The 14,887-nt window shown below is 38.1% G+C and overlaps 1 protein-coding gene across 4 annotated transcripts in view; it reads right to left on the bottom strand.

Annotated features, from left to right (window-relative positions):
* The window catches only part of LOC131206065 (high affinity cAMP-specific and IBMX-insensitive 3',5'-cyclic phosphodiesterase 8), a 73,340-nt gene that overhangs the window by 52,275 nt on the left and 6,178 nt on the right, over positions 1-14,887 (bottom strand). For 2 of the 4 annotated variants that reach the window (XM_058198446.1, XM_058198447.1), the window contains exons 1-3: positions 11,408-11,685; positions 9,564-9,663; positions 1,750-1,783 (exon numbers count right to left, since the gene is read on the bottom strand). In XM_058198446.1, the coding sequence (XP_058054429.1) occupies positions 1,750-1,783; positions 9,564-9,663; positions 11,408-11,653 (380 nt within the window). In that variant the 5' untranslated portion in view covers positions 11,654-11,685. Of the gene's footprint in view, positions 1-1,749; positions 1,784-9,563; positions 9,664-11,407; positions 11,686-13,063; positions 13,195-14,887 lie in introns of those variants that run through there. The other 2 variants (XM_058198449.1, XM_058198448.1) reach the window with 2 other exon arrangements.

The following is a 14,887-nucleotide window of genomic DNA, read 5'->3' as shown; positions in this document are numbered from 1 at the left end:
GCTGAATTTGGCTCAAATAGCTTGAAAACTATCCGAATTTAACTGAAATTTACCCACATTTTGTATCCATTGGGAGACCCCATTTGTAAAAAGGGGAGGGGTTTCAAAGATTCACCAGAATATTTCCCCACCCCCAAAACTCCCGTCTGCAGAATTTGGTTCGATTTGCTCGAAAACATTCCGAATTATGCGGAATTTTATGTTACGTTTGTATGGGAGGGATCGTGTGATTATGGTGGATACACCAAAAATTTATGGACTTTTGCCATTTTCAAAATGCTCCTGGTACCGAGTACATTGTTCCATTTTTGGCGAATGCGGCACCCATTTGGCACACAGCTTTCTGAATCCCAATAGTTCAGTCAATATTATATTATTAAAATATTGGTTATACTGCTCAATGAGATGCGTCGGGCTTCTACTAAATCTTTTTCAGTCATTCAACGATTTTCTAATACGATATCCTCTGTTTTTTTCTAGGATTGCAGGTGTTGTGTCTGTTTTTCGGCGTTTTTGACGTGGATTGCTTCAAGGGTTGTACGACCACGTTTAAACTCTTAAACCCGCCATTTAATGTACTAATTGAAGGTGCAGAGTCCTTACACACTTTCAACATCCCTTCATAAATTTCCTTTGCAAAACCTTTTAAACCTTTCAAACATAAAAATTCAATCACTGCAAGATATTTGATTTTTTCCGTTGTGAAAAATACTGTGATACAAACAATTAAAAAATATAGTAAAAAGGGCAATAGTAACCGTGTTCCCTTTTAATCCTTTCTACTATTCGTGTATGCGTTCGTGTAATACGATTTTATTCATGGATGGCTCTGTTATATTGAACGCAAATTTTGGAACTAAATCGACACGACGGAAAAGTATGAAATGTCAACCGCGCGTAAATGACTTGTCAGTGTGTTTTCGTCGTGTTTCACGAAATGCGAACTCACAGTCATAAGTGTGGAACTGTGCGTATATATAGAACTGCCGACAGCGACCGTTTCCCGAAAGAATCTTTCGATGCAACCATCAAATTGCAAAGCAAACAATTCTAGCGCGAATGTTGGAGTTTAATTTTACAAAATAATAATAATGCTGCGCTGAGGTATGTTGAACGAGCAGATTTTGATATTGTAACTCGTGGTTATTAGTGGTATTTATAATGAACATATTAAATTAAAAAAACTTGATATAAGCAGAAAACCAGCTCAACAGATCACGTCTGATAAGCGTTTACCAAAGTAGTTGTAAAATAGGTAAATGGAAAAATGGTATTGAAAGAAATACAAAAATATATTGTTTTACTCCACTAAGTCAAACACACGTAAATGAAAACATATTTGATATTTGATGTATATGTATATGATAATGCTTGTGTTCGAATTTTCGATCATACGACGAATAAAGAGATCCTTCAACCAATAATGTTTTATGTATAATGTCTTACATTCAAAGGGCGATAAAGTAAAAAGGTGCTTATGTAAAAAGATAATACTCGGTTGCAAAATATTTGCATAAAATCTTTGCTCGCCGCCTTAGATCACATGATAATCAGCGAGTAAACGCCTAGGTAACAGAAAGTTTTCTTCTTAAGTAAAACATTATTTACCAAATTTTGGAAATGTACGTTTAATATCACGGATGTTTCTAGATGGAAATAAACCTTACTTATATATGCTAAATTGTTCAGTATGTTCAGTTCAGTTTTGATCAATAATGTTTTAGTATGAAATAAAAGTAAAAAACATACTTACTGCAGAACGAAATAAGATTACGCAACTTACCTACAAAAAGAAGAAAAAGAAGAAAAACAAGTTCCTTTATTTTAACGGTAAGTTAAAGTAAGTAAAACTAAAACAGCAGGAAAGCCGTGGACATAGTGCAGAAGAAAACACTACTTCACATTTATTGCTAGATACGATCTGAAAAAAATTGTAACGCCAAAAAAACAACATTTCTTGACAATGTTTTCCGCAAACCGAAAATATTATGTATATATAAAATATATTTCGGGTTTGGCGAAAATATGTATGTATGAATTAATTTGGGAAAGTTTGTGGATGGATAGAGTTGTCACGTAGCCGGCCATGGGTTCGATTCCCGATACCGGCATGACAGGGGGTTGGCGCGGGGCTAACATCCTAATAATTGCCTAAATAGGAAGCCTAATAATTGTTTTTGGATCAAAGTAAGATAAAATCGACATCAATTAAGTAAAATCAATGTCTTTCGAGAGGCAGGTTGTAAACTGAGCTGAGAATGGTCATAGTAAATGTTTCGAACTGCTAGAATCAAAGATTCTGGATATAAAATTAAATTGGCTCAGTCGCCCTGTGTGAATAAACGTACCATCAAGCAATGTAAGTGGCCCTTTTTCTTCAGTGGTGCTGTCCTGGTATTCTTTTTCCTTTTCCAAATCATGCGGAGTTATTACTCGATTGACAGGCACTGCCTCAAAAAGCTTATGACCAGACAAATCAATTTCATTTGCAGACATCATGGTATTACCCCGGTTAACTAGACCATAGTATTCAAATCGTGCTGCATATCTGCCATGTGTAGATCAGCGGCACCACCTCAATCAGCAGTATTAGTAATTATCACTGATTATTAGTCATTCTTCACTGTTTAAGAGTAACCAGCAACCCCTCTGTATTGAATTCAGAAACACACGTAGTCCTCCCAATGGCCGATAGATGTTTCTGTTGTCCCAATCTCTCTGTTATCACTGTCGTTTGATTTTTCCCGTACATGTTTTCTCTCTCTTTCTCTTCTCATGTCTATTTCTGTTGCTCTCACTCTCTATCTTCCTTTTTCTCTCTCATTCTCTCATTGTACCACAATTTTTAAGTGTCAACAGTTTGAGGATGCCTTAAAATCGAAGGTTGTCGGAACTATATACCTGTGTGTCAGTAGCGACATTCATCTCTTTTCGTCAATGTGCTTTTCAATATATATATATGTCAACATATCTTTCATAATTTAAAAATTAATCACATAGCCACGCTCTTGGAAATGAATTCGAAATTACACCTCCAACGGCAAAGGCGAACGCCATAAGCGACAGTCTGGCGCTCTATCAGTTGAACGACACTTATCATTTGGATCAGTTGTGAGTAACACCTAAGATAATCGCAAAAGTACACTAAAAGCTCCGGATCGCTGCATCTATAACAACGAACAAATGTTATAACACATCGTTCAAAAAGTCCCGAGACTAGCATAGAAATGGGGCTAATAATGCAATTTATTTACCAAGGTTCAGAAGTACCAACCTTCAGATGAGGTGTGTCAAAATTTGACTTAATTCGAAACATAACCAAGAAAGTTATAGTGGTTAAAGTGACGCTACTTTTGCAATCGTGAAAAAAATGGACCAAAACGAGTTTCGTGTGTTGATAAAACATTGTTTTCTAATAGGAAAAAGCACTGTTCAAGCTCAGCAATGGCTTAAAAAACGTTATCCGGACTCCATTCCGTCGAAAACAACCATTTGTCGGTAGTAGGCAGACTTGAAAAAAGGTCGTGTTGATACAATTGATGCGGAACGTTCGGGTCGGCAAAATGAGGCAGTAACTTCCGAAAACAGCAAGAAAGTATTGAAAATCGAGATGAGTGAACGCAAAATGAAAGTGCGCGAGATAGCTAAGATGTTGAACATATCAACTGGTAATGTATTTACTATTTTGCACCAAAAATTGGCTATGATAAAGGTTTTCTTCAAATGGCTACCGCGTTTGCCCACAATGGAAAAAAACGATCACACATCGAAATGATGACCAAATTCAACGAATTAGGCTTCCAACTGCTTCCTCATCCTCCGTACTCGCCAGATCTGGCCCCAGTGATTACTGGCTCTTTGCGGATCTCAAAAAGATGCTCCAGGGAAAAAGATTTGGCTCCAATAAGCTGGTGATCGCTGCTACTGAGGCTCATGTTGGGTCAAAAAACAAATCGTTCTACAAACATGGCATTGAAAAGTTAGAGAAGCGTTGGAATGATTGTATTACACTTGAAGGAGATTATCTTGATGAATAATAAAGAATTTTGCTGATACAATGTTGTTTTTATAATTAGTTCCGGGACTTTTTGAACGATGTGTTATACTACGGGTATGTTCAGGTATCTCCGGTTTATGCACTGTCGTTGTCGCTGCGGAAGGCGAACTTTCCACATATCAACTTTTTCATCGATAATACGAAGGTGCTGACACATTCACTACTGATGTTGGTGTTGTTATTATCATTTGAGAGATTTTGAGTACTAAATACTGATAATATAATAACTACGGAGTACCGAACTGCATACGAGCGCGTTACACGGGTTTTATATGCTATGTTAGTTGTGATTATAGAGATATTGATCTGCAATAGTTGCCATTCATCTCTTACACGGGTGTTATAATTGCACAAAACTGATCAGCACTCTCGAGCAACACTCGAGCGGCATCGTAGCTCCATGAATTAAACCATCAACCATATGCAACTAAAACGAGTACGCGTGGACCTTGGACGACAAAACACGCTGCATGATAAACGTGCAAAGGCAAAGAATGTCAAAGAATGCCCGTGAACACGCTACTCGCCCGAGGAACCCTGCAATGACGTGAAAGCGCTAGGTAATGAATTAAAAATAAAAAAAAAATCTCTTTTGAGGGGTGCTGCCGCAAAGCTAAAGACAAGGATACTGTAGCTAATCTGTAGAAAGACGAATTATTACCCAGCTGTGGTCTGCAACCTCCTTTAAAAGAACTAAGTACAAACATCACAACATTACCTCAAGTGCAACATCACAATATGTTAAACACTGGGTCAGTTACTGGGAGGGCAGGATTACCATCGTACCGTTCGTATGGGGAAGGGTGGTTTTCCTATTCGCTTTTTAACGAAACTCGGATCCACGGCTTTATTATCGACTCGTCTTTCTGTAGAGTACGTGTAGTTCCAATGTCTTTGCACAAACCCTATGAAAAATCGTATAATATACGACCTTCATAGTGAGCACGTACACACGTAACATGCGAATGTTTTTATTTCCACTATTCATTATCATTACCTTGTTCCTTTTCTTTCTCCTTCATCATGATCTACTCCATTACATTCTCTCTTTTTCTCTCCTACTCTTTTTCGATTGCGTTTGCACGAAACATACTGGTTTGTCTGGTTGGTGCAAACGTGTGGCAATTAAGTTACGAGTAAATTAAACAGTGACCAGAAGTGGCTAAACAGAAACCTAAAACGACAACTGCAGGTTACAAAAACTACGTATTATTAGGTTGGAGAAAAAGTAATAAGCGTTTTTCGTGATAGATGCCTTTTGCGATCGATACCTCGCGAAGTATCGATCGCAAAGATTTAAATTTAAAGCGGATACTTTACACCTAAAAAGATGCTTTCACTGTTTATTTTTTGTTTCATTCGTTTGTGATTTACAGGGTGTAAACAATGGAGGTCAACTAAGAAAAAAAATTGGTACATTTTACAGTTTCTCTTTAAAAAAGTCCAAAATTCAAGCTAGGCCGCTCAAATTTTGCGTGGTGTTTATGGTGCCGATACTCTAACTGGGGGGCTACATGAGGCGTAACGTAGTGTTTTTGACATTACGTTTCGACATACTTTTTGCATACGCTTTACTTACAAGCAGAGGATAATTTAAGTTCTTATTTGCTGTTCACACGAAGCATAAACGATTTGACATTACAAATTAATTTTACGCTAGTTTTCACGCTTCATGTAGCCCCCCGGTAACAGCTGGCTAGGTGAAATTATGGTTGGTCGACCCGTTTCAGTTATTTTTGTCAAAGATGCACCTCGCACAGACAGACACGTGAACGAAAATGTCGATAAAATACAGAAATAATCAAAGTTGATCGGCATGTTAGCAATCAGAGCTTAGGCCTGGAGCTAAAGATCAATCATCAAACAGCTTAAAGCCATTTGCACAAAGCTGCATTCACAAAGAAGCTCGATGTTTGGACGCCACCCTATTTACACCAAAAAACATGATGACTGAAATTACCATCTGCGAAGTTTTAACCAAACGGAATGAAATCGACCCATATCTTAAATGGATGCCTACTGGGGATGAGAAATGGGATACATACGACAATACTGTGCGAAATCGGTCTTGGTCTAAGCGTGGTGAAGCATCTTAACCGGTGGCCAAACCAGGACTCACGGACAGGAAGGTCCTACTGAGTATTTGGATGCGACTTGAAGGGAATAGTTTATTATGAGTTGCTTTCGTGTATCCAAACACTAAATTCAGATCTTAACTGTCAATAACTGCACCGTTCGAAGCTACCGATTAAACAGAAACGACCAGAATCGGTCAGCGGAAGAGGTTTTGTGTTCCGCCAGGACAACCAAATGTAACGCACGACTTTAGTAACTCGCTAGAAAGTCCAGCAGCTTGGTTGGGAACTTTTAATGCATCCACCGTATAGTCCGGACCTTGCACCAAGCGATTGACACCTTTTACTTACATTACAAAATTTCCTGAGTGATGAAAAACTGAGATCAAAAAAGGATTGTAAGAATGGATTGCTAGAGTTTTCGCCAATAACGACCAAGAATTCTACAAGGAAGGTACTGTGAACCTACATTTGAAAAGACAACAAATTTTCCAACAAAACGATACATATTTGACGTAAATTGGACCGTTGGAAATATATTTAAAAAAGTTTAGAAATTCACGCAAAAAATGTCGATTTCTTTTTCCCCAACCTAATAGGTTACAAAAAGAAGTACCCTTGCTGTTATAGTTTCTATAATCATCGCTAATCAAATTACGTCAGTTCTGAATTTCCGTCATTTCAAATTTTATCATTTTCTGGGCAAACTTTGCACAATTCAGTTCATGTCATACAAATCACACTACTTATAACCGGTCAAGCCGAGCGCGTCGGCACCGGAGCTCCGGTCTATTTTGCCTCGCTGATGGAATATCTCGCGGCTGAAGTGCTTAAGGAAAAGTAAAGAACGAACAGTTTGAGGTTTTTTTAAAGCAAAAAAACCTGAGTGAATGTGTGAGAAGTGTGTTATTTTTTTAGAACTATTGTAAAGTGGCGTCATTAATTAGAAACCTACGAGAGGGAAGTTTTCAAAAACCTCTCATAGATTGCAAGTGCGTCATTTTCGGAACAATTTTGAGATAAGCTAGTGAAATGTGGCGCCTGAAAGAAGAAATATTGAATTTTTGGAACTTGATTAGGGACCGGCATAGAAAAATAGGGACTCATGTGTTTTGCGTGTGACAACGAGTCTCTTGACGCCCTGTTTTAGGTGGTTTTCTGGTGGTCGTTTCGGTTCCTTTGTTTGGCATTCGTGCGTGCCATCAAGTTTTACCTCCTTAATTTAGATCGTCCGTCGGGTTTGTTCGACCCGCCGCTGCTACGGATGGCTGGCTGTTTTTACGGAAGCAACAAGGATCTACATACAGCTACAAGCATCAAGGCAGCACGCAAATGGAGGAATCTACGATCTTTTAGCTACGGTGGTGCGAACGACTGGGAGCACTGCTGACGCCGGGGAAGTAGCGATATAATTTTCTCCTCTGGGGCATAAGACTCTCTCAGAGCCTTTACCCCAAAGGAATATAAAACGCATGCAAGAGTCACTTTTTGTCAGAATAGAGTCATTTTTTTGGGAGCCCTAGACGACGTTGCCCTAGCCCGAGTTGCAAACTCCCTCAGAGTCGGGGCTCTTGTTACTTCAAAACCCCATACCAGTTTACGTCTCTCGGAAAGACCAGGGTTTGAAACGCCCTGGTACTCTGATTGGCAACTGGTATTAGAAATAAAATTAGAATTAGAAATAGCCGAATGTTAGGCGATTGCAGCTCAAAGTCTCTATAATACAAAAGAAAAGAAAAAACACTACTGATACTATCGAGCTTGATTCGATCGCAAACCAACAAGCACAATAATATATCGATGTTGGATACTGCTATAACAATGATTTTTATCTGTTATCCTTCATAATATTCTGACGTTTATTATTTTTCTGTCTCTCTTTTAACTTTTATTTGTTCTGTTTAGCATTGCACCTTTCCATAATACTATTTACTTTGTTCTGCTTTATATTTCGAATATATTGAAGATCCGTTGTTTTCGTTGTTCCCCATGCAGATGAACCTCTTGGAATCCCCACCCACCACACCCGGCGTTGGTCTATACGATAAGAATGGAGGGCCAGCAGGAATGCTATTGATCATCGCCCATCGTCAATAATTAAAGATCCTTAACATTATCCTTCTTAGTGAAGTGATTGCAGTTCAAACTTTTCGAGGCAGCAACGGACGTGCTAAGTACGACCGCTTTACTTCACACAACGAACACGATTACTTAGGCTACACGATACGATAGTGATTTGTCAGGAAAAGCTGTTAACAATTATTTATTGTCTACTCGTAAGTTTGTGAGTTATCCGTTCTATCAGAACCAACAATAAAAAGTATTACGTGCATTCGATTTTCGATCCTTTTGTGGTTGATACTCATGCCACTCACTTATGTTGACAAGTTCATCCATTTTGAAGGATCAGTCAATTTTGAACAGCTGCTTTGCTTGGAAGTGTTTTGACTCATCTGCGATTTTTGCCAAAATGGATTGCAAAGAATCTGTATCAAATTTTCTGTGAAAAACAAAGTTAAAAGCGCGGCTGCATTGCAAATGTTGACTGTGGCTTATGGTGAATCCATTTTGGCCTAAAGCAGCGTTTATCGGTGGTTCAAAATGTTCTCTGAGGGCCGAGAAGATGTGAACCACGAGGATTTTTCTTCGATTGCAGGGGCGTGGTGCATCATGAGTTGTTGCCACAGGATAGAACGATCAATAAAGAGTATTACCTGCAAGTTATGTGCGAAGTAATAATTCGAATTGTTCCCACATTCGTTGTATTCGCCAGATGTGGCTCCCAGCTATTACTGGCTATTCACAGACTGCATGAGCAAATCTACTCATAGGTAAAGAATGTTGCTCGAATGAAGAGATTATTGCTGAAACTGAGACCTATATTGAGGCAAAAGAAAAATCTATTACAAAAATTGTGCCAATTACTGTGTATTTCATTCCTAAGAGCTGTGGTCAAAACGGCAACCAATCCGTGAAAAGATCAAATTAAAACAACCCTCGCAAATCTGGTCATCTTTCGTTCTATTATTATTTGAGCAACAACCGCTGAGCTGTCTTAGCTTGCACCACAGACAATGTTAATCTCAATGTTAATGTTAATCTCTTTGTAACAGATCGGTTTTAAGAGCGGTGTTGTTGGTCCCGTGCCAACCCCCACGCCAACTGTCACGCCGGTATCGGGAATGGAAACCATGGCCGGCTGCGTGAAAACCGGTTCCGCGATTCGAACCCAGACCCAGCTGCATGATAGTGACGAGCATGAACGACTGCTCTATCAGCGGGGGCCATTCGATTCGGTACAATCTTGTGGATACAATTACTTATTATTATTACTTCCAATGTGGACTAACTGTTACAATAGCTATAGTTCACGAACAAAGTCGATATAGAAATTAAACTACCCCGAATGTAGAGTTTCAAGCTATACTTACTTCCAGCGGTAGGTCGTCGAACAGTGGCGGAAACGATTGGAAAGCTTGCGATATGCCCACTAGCGGTAATGGACACGATAGAATCTTTTTTCGCACATTCCTGTAAGTAGAAAAGAAATTTAAAAGTTGATTCGTCTTTAAAAAATTAATACCAACATGGCTTAAGCCCCATAATTCTATTTGCGGTTCTAATCGCATGCTCAGCGGATCTTCATAAATCTCGTTACGCGACCTTTTATTCCACGAATTTCAAAATTATACGTTCGATAAGTCTCCAATCAGACCAATAAGTCTCCTAAGCTTCACTCACATACTATAACTTCACTCACAATAAAGTATCTATGTATAATATATAAAAAAGTCGTGTTATATTTGGCTAGTTAGCTTAGAACCGGAGACGGACATAGGACACTTTTCATACTTCGACCACGTTCCCGCGAAGTCACTATAAAACGTGGCATATCATGGTCTAAATGGTATAAATGAAAAAGTTATTAAAATGACAGCTAAACGTAATATTGTCTATCTGATAATAATATAATAATAATAATAATATAATCGATCTGATATTTCAGATAAATGCCAAACTGTTTGCGCTTATGTCAAAACGTTTATGCGGACACGTAAAAACCGTTAACAAACGCTTTGTTTACAAACAGTGGATAACGTAAGTTCTTATTTGTTTATTTGTTGCTTATTTGATTAACAAAAAAACCTTCTAGAACAAATCACAGCAAACTGTCAACATCCGATAACCGGGCAAGCGCGGAAAAAGTACCTATGCCGTCGAGGAAATGCCAATGAACCTGGCATCTTCCATGATGCATAGTCGTTAAGGTTTGTTAAGGCGATATTGGGCTTCTACAAGGAGCGTATCGGAGCGTAAAAACATCAGATGGTTTACGCTTCGTGTGGCCGGTTTAAAATATAAAACCGAAATGTCAAACGTGTTCACATTCGTGTTTTTGGTCCGAGAAAACAGAAATCGAAGAGAAATAAATTGATTTCTGAATATTTTTTTCTGTTTTTTTGTTAAGGAAATAAGCAGCAAATAAGCAAATAAGAACTTACATTATTCCCTGTTTATAAACAAAGCGTTTGCTAACGGTTTTTACGTGTCTGCTGAGGCATAAACGTTTTGACATAAGCGCAAACAGTTTTAAGGCCGGTCCAAACGCTGCGATCTGCAATGCAATATCGCTTGAAGTGACATCTCCGGAGACGTCATAAATGTCACTGCCGCGGGTGGAAATTTGAAGACTCGACATGCAATTTGTGAACAAATTTCAAAACAGGGTCAGTTTGTCGGTTGGACATGTTGGAATCAGCCATGGAAGCAACACTGTGTTGGTTTGCCTTACCATTGTGCTTTTCGGTTAAAAAGCGAAAAAAGAACGTGCGAAGAGGTTACAGTGTCGAGGAAATTGCTTTTAAATGGCATCGTATGCCTCCGCCTTTTTATTCCGATCACTATATTTTTTATTTTTTAGTTGCCAAAGACATGGCAGACTTTCGTAAATTTTTATAAATTCAGTTAAACACTTTCGCGAACGTTGACGAAGCGTCCAAAATATAAATTATAAAATATAAAAGTATTATGCATTATTAGTTCAATTTGTTCAAGTTACGTTTAGTTCAATTACATTTAAATTTCTTAAAAATAAGGTAATTTCTTTCTTAGATATTAAAGAGATGCTTAGCTCATATAACTCAGAAGCATCCACTTACACTTACGCAAAAAAAATATTTCCAACAATAAGAAAAGTATAAATAAGCTATTTCCAAAGATCGTTTGAAAAAATAGCAAACATAGCTAACAAAACTAACCAGTCCCATTAGCTTACCTTTTCCATACCGTTCTTCGGTATCGTATATGATGATGCATTCACTATGCTCTGGTTGACGGGGATGTTATCGCTTAACTTGTTCTTGGCTGCAATGGCACATTCGTTCGTGTTACTACTGCTTCCATTACTGCTTGTGGTGGCCACATTTCTGAGGTAAAGTCCACTGTCTTTACGTAACTCATGCTGACGGTGCTGTTGCTGATTGCTACTATCGTTCGATAGAATGCTCGGCGTGCACCCCATCACGACTCGGAACTTCTCGTCCTGATGTTCAGTTGCAGTCGTGCATGGTTGCCCTTTTACACCGCATGAACCGCATGTACGTTGTGATCTTAAAACTATACTCAACGTCGTTCAATTTCAAATTATCAATGAATCAAATCAGGAATCAGGAATTGATTCCTCGCTGTTGATACCATGGAACAGATCTAACGCATTGTAGTTTTTCTCTTTCTAGTTTTACAGTCATTTTGATGCCAACTTTTCACGATCAATACCCACTGAATAAAATACCTTAAACGATAACAACAAATGATGCGCCCGTAATATTTCCCGGATCCTTTTAACACCTATTGAACCACAGTTGTCGCTAGAAAGTTTATTTTACTAATACATTATCGATTTTTTTTACGTCAGTTATGTTTTCACGAAATGGCCCCAGTTGGCATGATCTCAACGAGAAACGCTCTCCACCGAAATCGCTGGAAACAGCCCATCATGAATGCATTAGTCTGACACATGAAAAACAAAGATGAAACCAAACGAAGGGAAAAAGAGGCAATCATTAAACTTAAAATGAGAACAATTCAGCATTAACAAAATCACCACAGCGTCTTATTTCACTCTAGCAGTCACTCGCACTTTTTCACTCTAAAAGCGACTTGCTAATCGTAGACGTTAAGCTACCTTCTAAGCGATACAAATAGTTTAGCAAATCACTTGCTTCGATACCGACTGATTACACGGTGTGCTTGAAGTATCGAAAACAGAAAACGACAAATCAATTATCGTTATCGCTACGTCACTAATCATTTAGTTTAATTTTATCTTTCATTCATCAAGTCATGTTTGGCATTGAAAGTATTTCGTTTTGATCGTTTGCAAAGATAAATTATGTTTTGTTGCCAACTTTGAAGCCAGAAATCAAATTTTCGAATTCCTAGGTGTGTTTTAATTCCTGCCTATTATTGTGAAAAAGGTACAAAATTATGGAAACAACAACGGAATGTTGATGTTATTGAGCTTTCTGAACAAATCTAGCTAGTTTCGCAATCTAATGGTACTTGTCGTTTGTATGCAAATGCGTTCAAACATCGATAATTGAAATGAATTAAAACAAAAACAATGAAACCTTTCTCGAAAGATATGATATTTTTCATGAATAATTACGATTAAAAAATTATTCACGTTCTTTATCGGTTGTGAACTATTTTTGATCATGTAGAGTTTTTTAATTTCCAATTTCATATTTCGCGGGACCATCCTTTACAACACAACGTGTTTTTACATTTACGTAGACATAGGTTTTACATTGTACATATAAATTAACATTGTCAGAGCAATTGATGTCTGAGAATTTAACTAGCGACTTTGAGATTGGCAAACGTCAACCACCAACCGTTTCCCAATTCTTTATTCTCGTGACACACTAACCGACACATGATGCTTTGACAAATAGGTTTGTTGTTTTCCTGCTTGCTTGCGTTAATGAACGTACAAGAACGTTGAATGTGATGAATAAAGCACTCAGCAACTCTTCTTTATCAGTTTCGATTTGAACAAGGCTACGAATAAAAATAAGAAAATAGAGAGATTAGAAATCGATATGTAAAAAACACCTGAATTATATAGATATACAAATAAAATGACATTCTGGAATGTTAATCGCATCGCTCAACACCAACCAATGTTACTGCACTGTGTAATATTCTTCAGTGTCCAATATTTCTTTTTGTTAACATCATTTGTGCATTGAATTGCATTTGATCTTTGTCTATCGTTCAGTTTACAAGACTGTAGATATACACAGTCTGTCTCAAAGTAAACAGGACTTTTTCAATACGGACATTTCTCGTTGTGCCACCATAATGTGGGTTTGCGTTTGCGTTTGAAAGGTACATCCTTTCCAGACTTCCAGTCAAAACTTCATGATCTTTGGTCCACTTGAAGCAAAGTTATTGCGCCCAAAGTTACAGTATGTTTGTGTTGTATGCCCACGTATACCCCTAGCTATCACTGCTTTTTACGCAATGTTTTAACAGACCTCTAACCTCTTTAAGGGTCCTACTCAATTAATCTTTTCACAACGCCTGCACAATGCCTTCTTGGGCACAGTTTCTTATGCAAGTTCTTAGAGCATTCCATCTCCCGCTCGTAGTTCTTCATTTAGTGGTTGCAGCGACTCCGAAATGGCCTGTTTGTACCAGTCGTGCATCCGTTCTTGTTTCAGGGAGTCCGTATTCAATCGAGTCTGTGCGTTATTCCCGCCCCTTGTACTTCGGCGAGTTATACTACAACGGATCACTGCGCCTGTGAGTAGTGATCTGATTGATTGATCTAAATTGATCAATCTGCAACCATTATCATTACTTTCTCTGTGTAAACTGTGCAGACCGATGGATTGGCGGTACACCGGCTCCCTATCGACTTTGGCGTTGAAGTCCCGCAGAATGATTTTTACGTCATATCTGGGGCATTTTTCGATCTCTTATGACAGGATGCCATAAAAGTGGTCCTTCTCCCTTTAAGTAGCCTACGGCTTTTCATGTTTTGTTGCTCTGTCACGTCTCTACACTCAACTTCGTCGAATCAGCAGGATCTGGTCTTTCCACGATGCGCACCCAAGACTTCTTGGCCACAGTTCCCAATACATGATCTTTAAAGGCTCTCTCATTCGTAGTTATCGATTTTTATATCGATCGATTTTTTTATTTGAATATTTTTTTAACATTTTCACATTTGGTACATTTTATTTCACACCTAACTTGATAGACGTAAAGACGTCATTCTCTCAAAATGTGTTAATATGCATTTGATATGCATTTGAAATAAAATAATCTCCTTTAAAATATTTACGGCATTTATTTTATTGACTCGGTCAATGCGTGACTGTGCCTGGATACAAATGCTATCTCGCTAAAGTTCCGTCTAGCTTATTGCAATACGCCTTTTCGGGACGCGCATGCAAGAAATCTATAAAATCTTTTTTATAAGAATACGATTTTTTTTTCTTAAATAAATTCTTAGATTGCTTTCATTCTGTTTTGAACCCATTAAATAATTGTTTCTGTAGTTTTGTTAGATGAAGCGTTAGCAATTCCAGCTTACATATTTTGTTATATTGGACGCGATGTACAAATAACTCCCAGAGTCTGTACAAGCATTGCATACTTTAGACGTACCATGGCACATGATAATGATATAATATCTTTACAACACTAAGTATTAAGTAGTCGTCTCAACGATGATGCCACAACT

This window comes from Anopheles bellator, chromosome 1, assembly GCF_943735745.2.
Source record: "Anopheles bellator chromosome 1, idAnoBellAS_SP24_06.2, whole genome shotgun sequence".
NCBI classification, from domain to species: Eukaryota; Metazoa; Arthropoda; class Insecta; order Diptera; family Culicidae; genus Anopheles; species Anopheles bellator.
The sequence above is the reverse complement of the archived record's forward strand: the minus strand, read 5'-3'. Positions and strand labels throughout refer to the sequence as shown.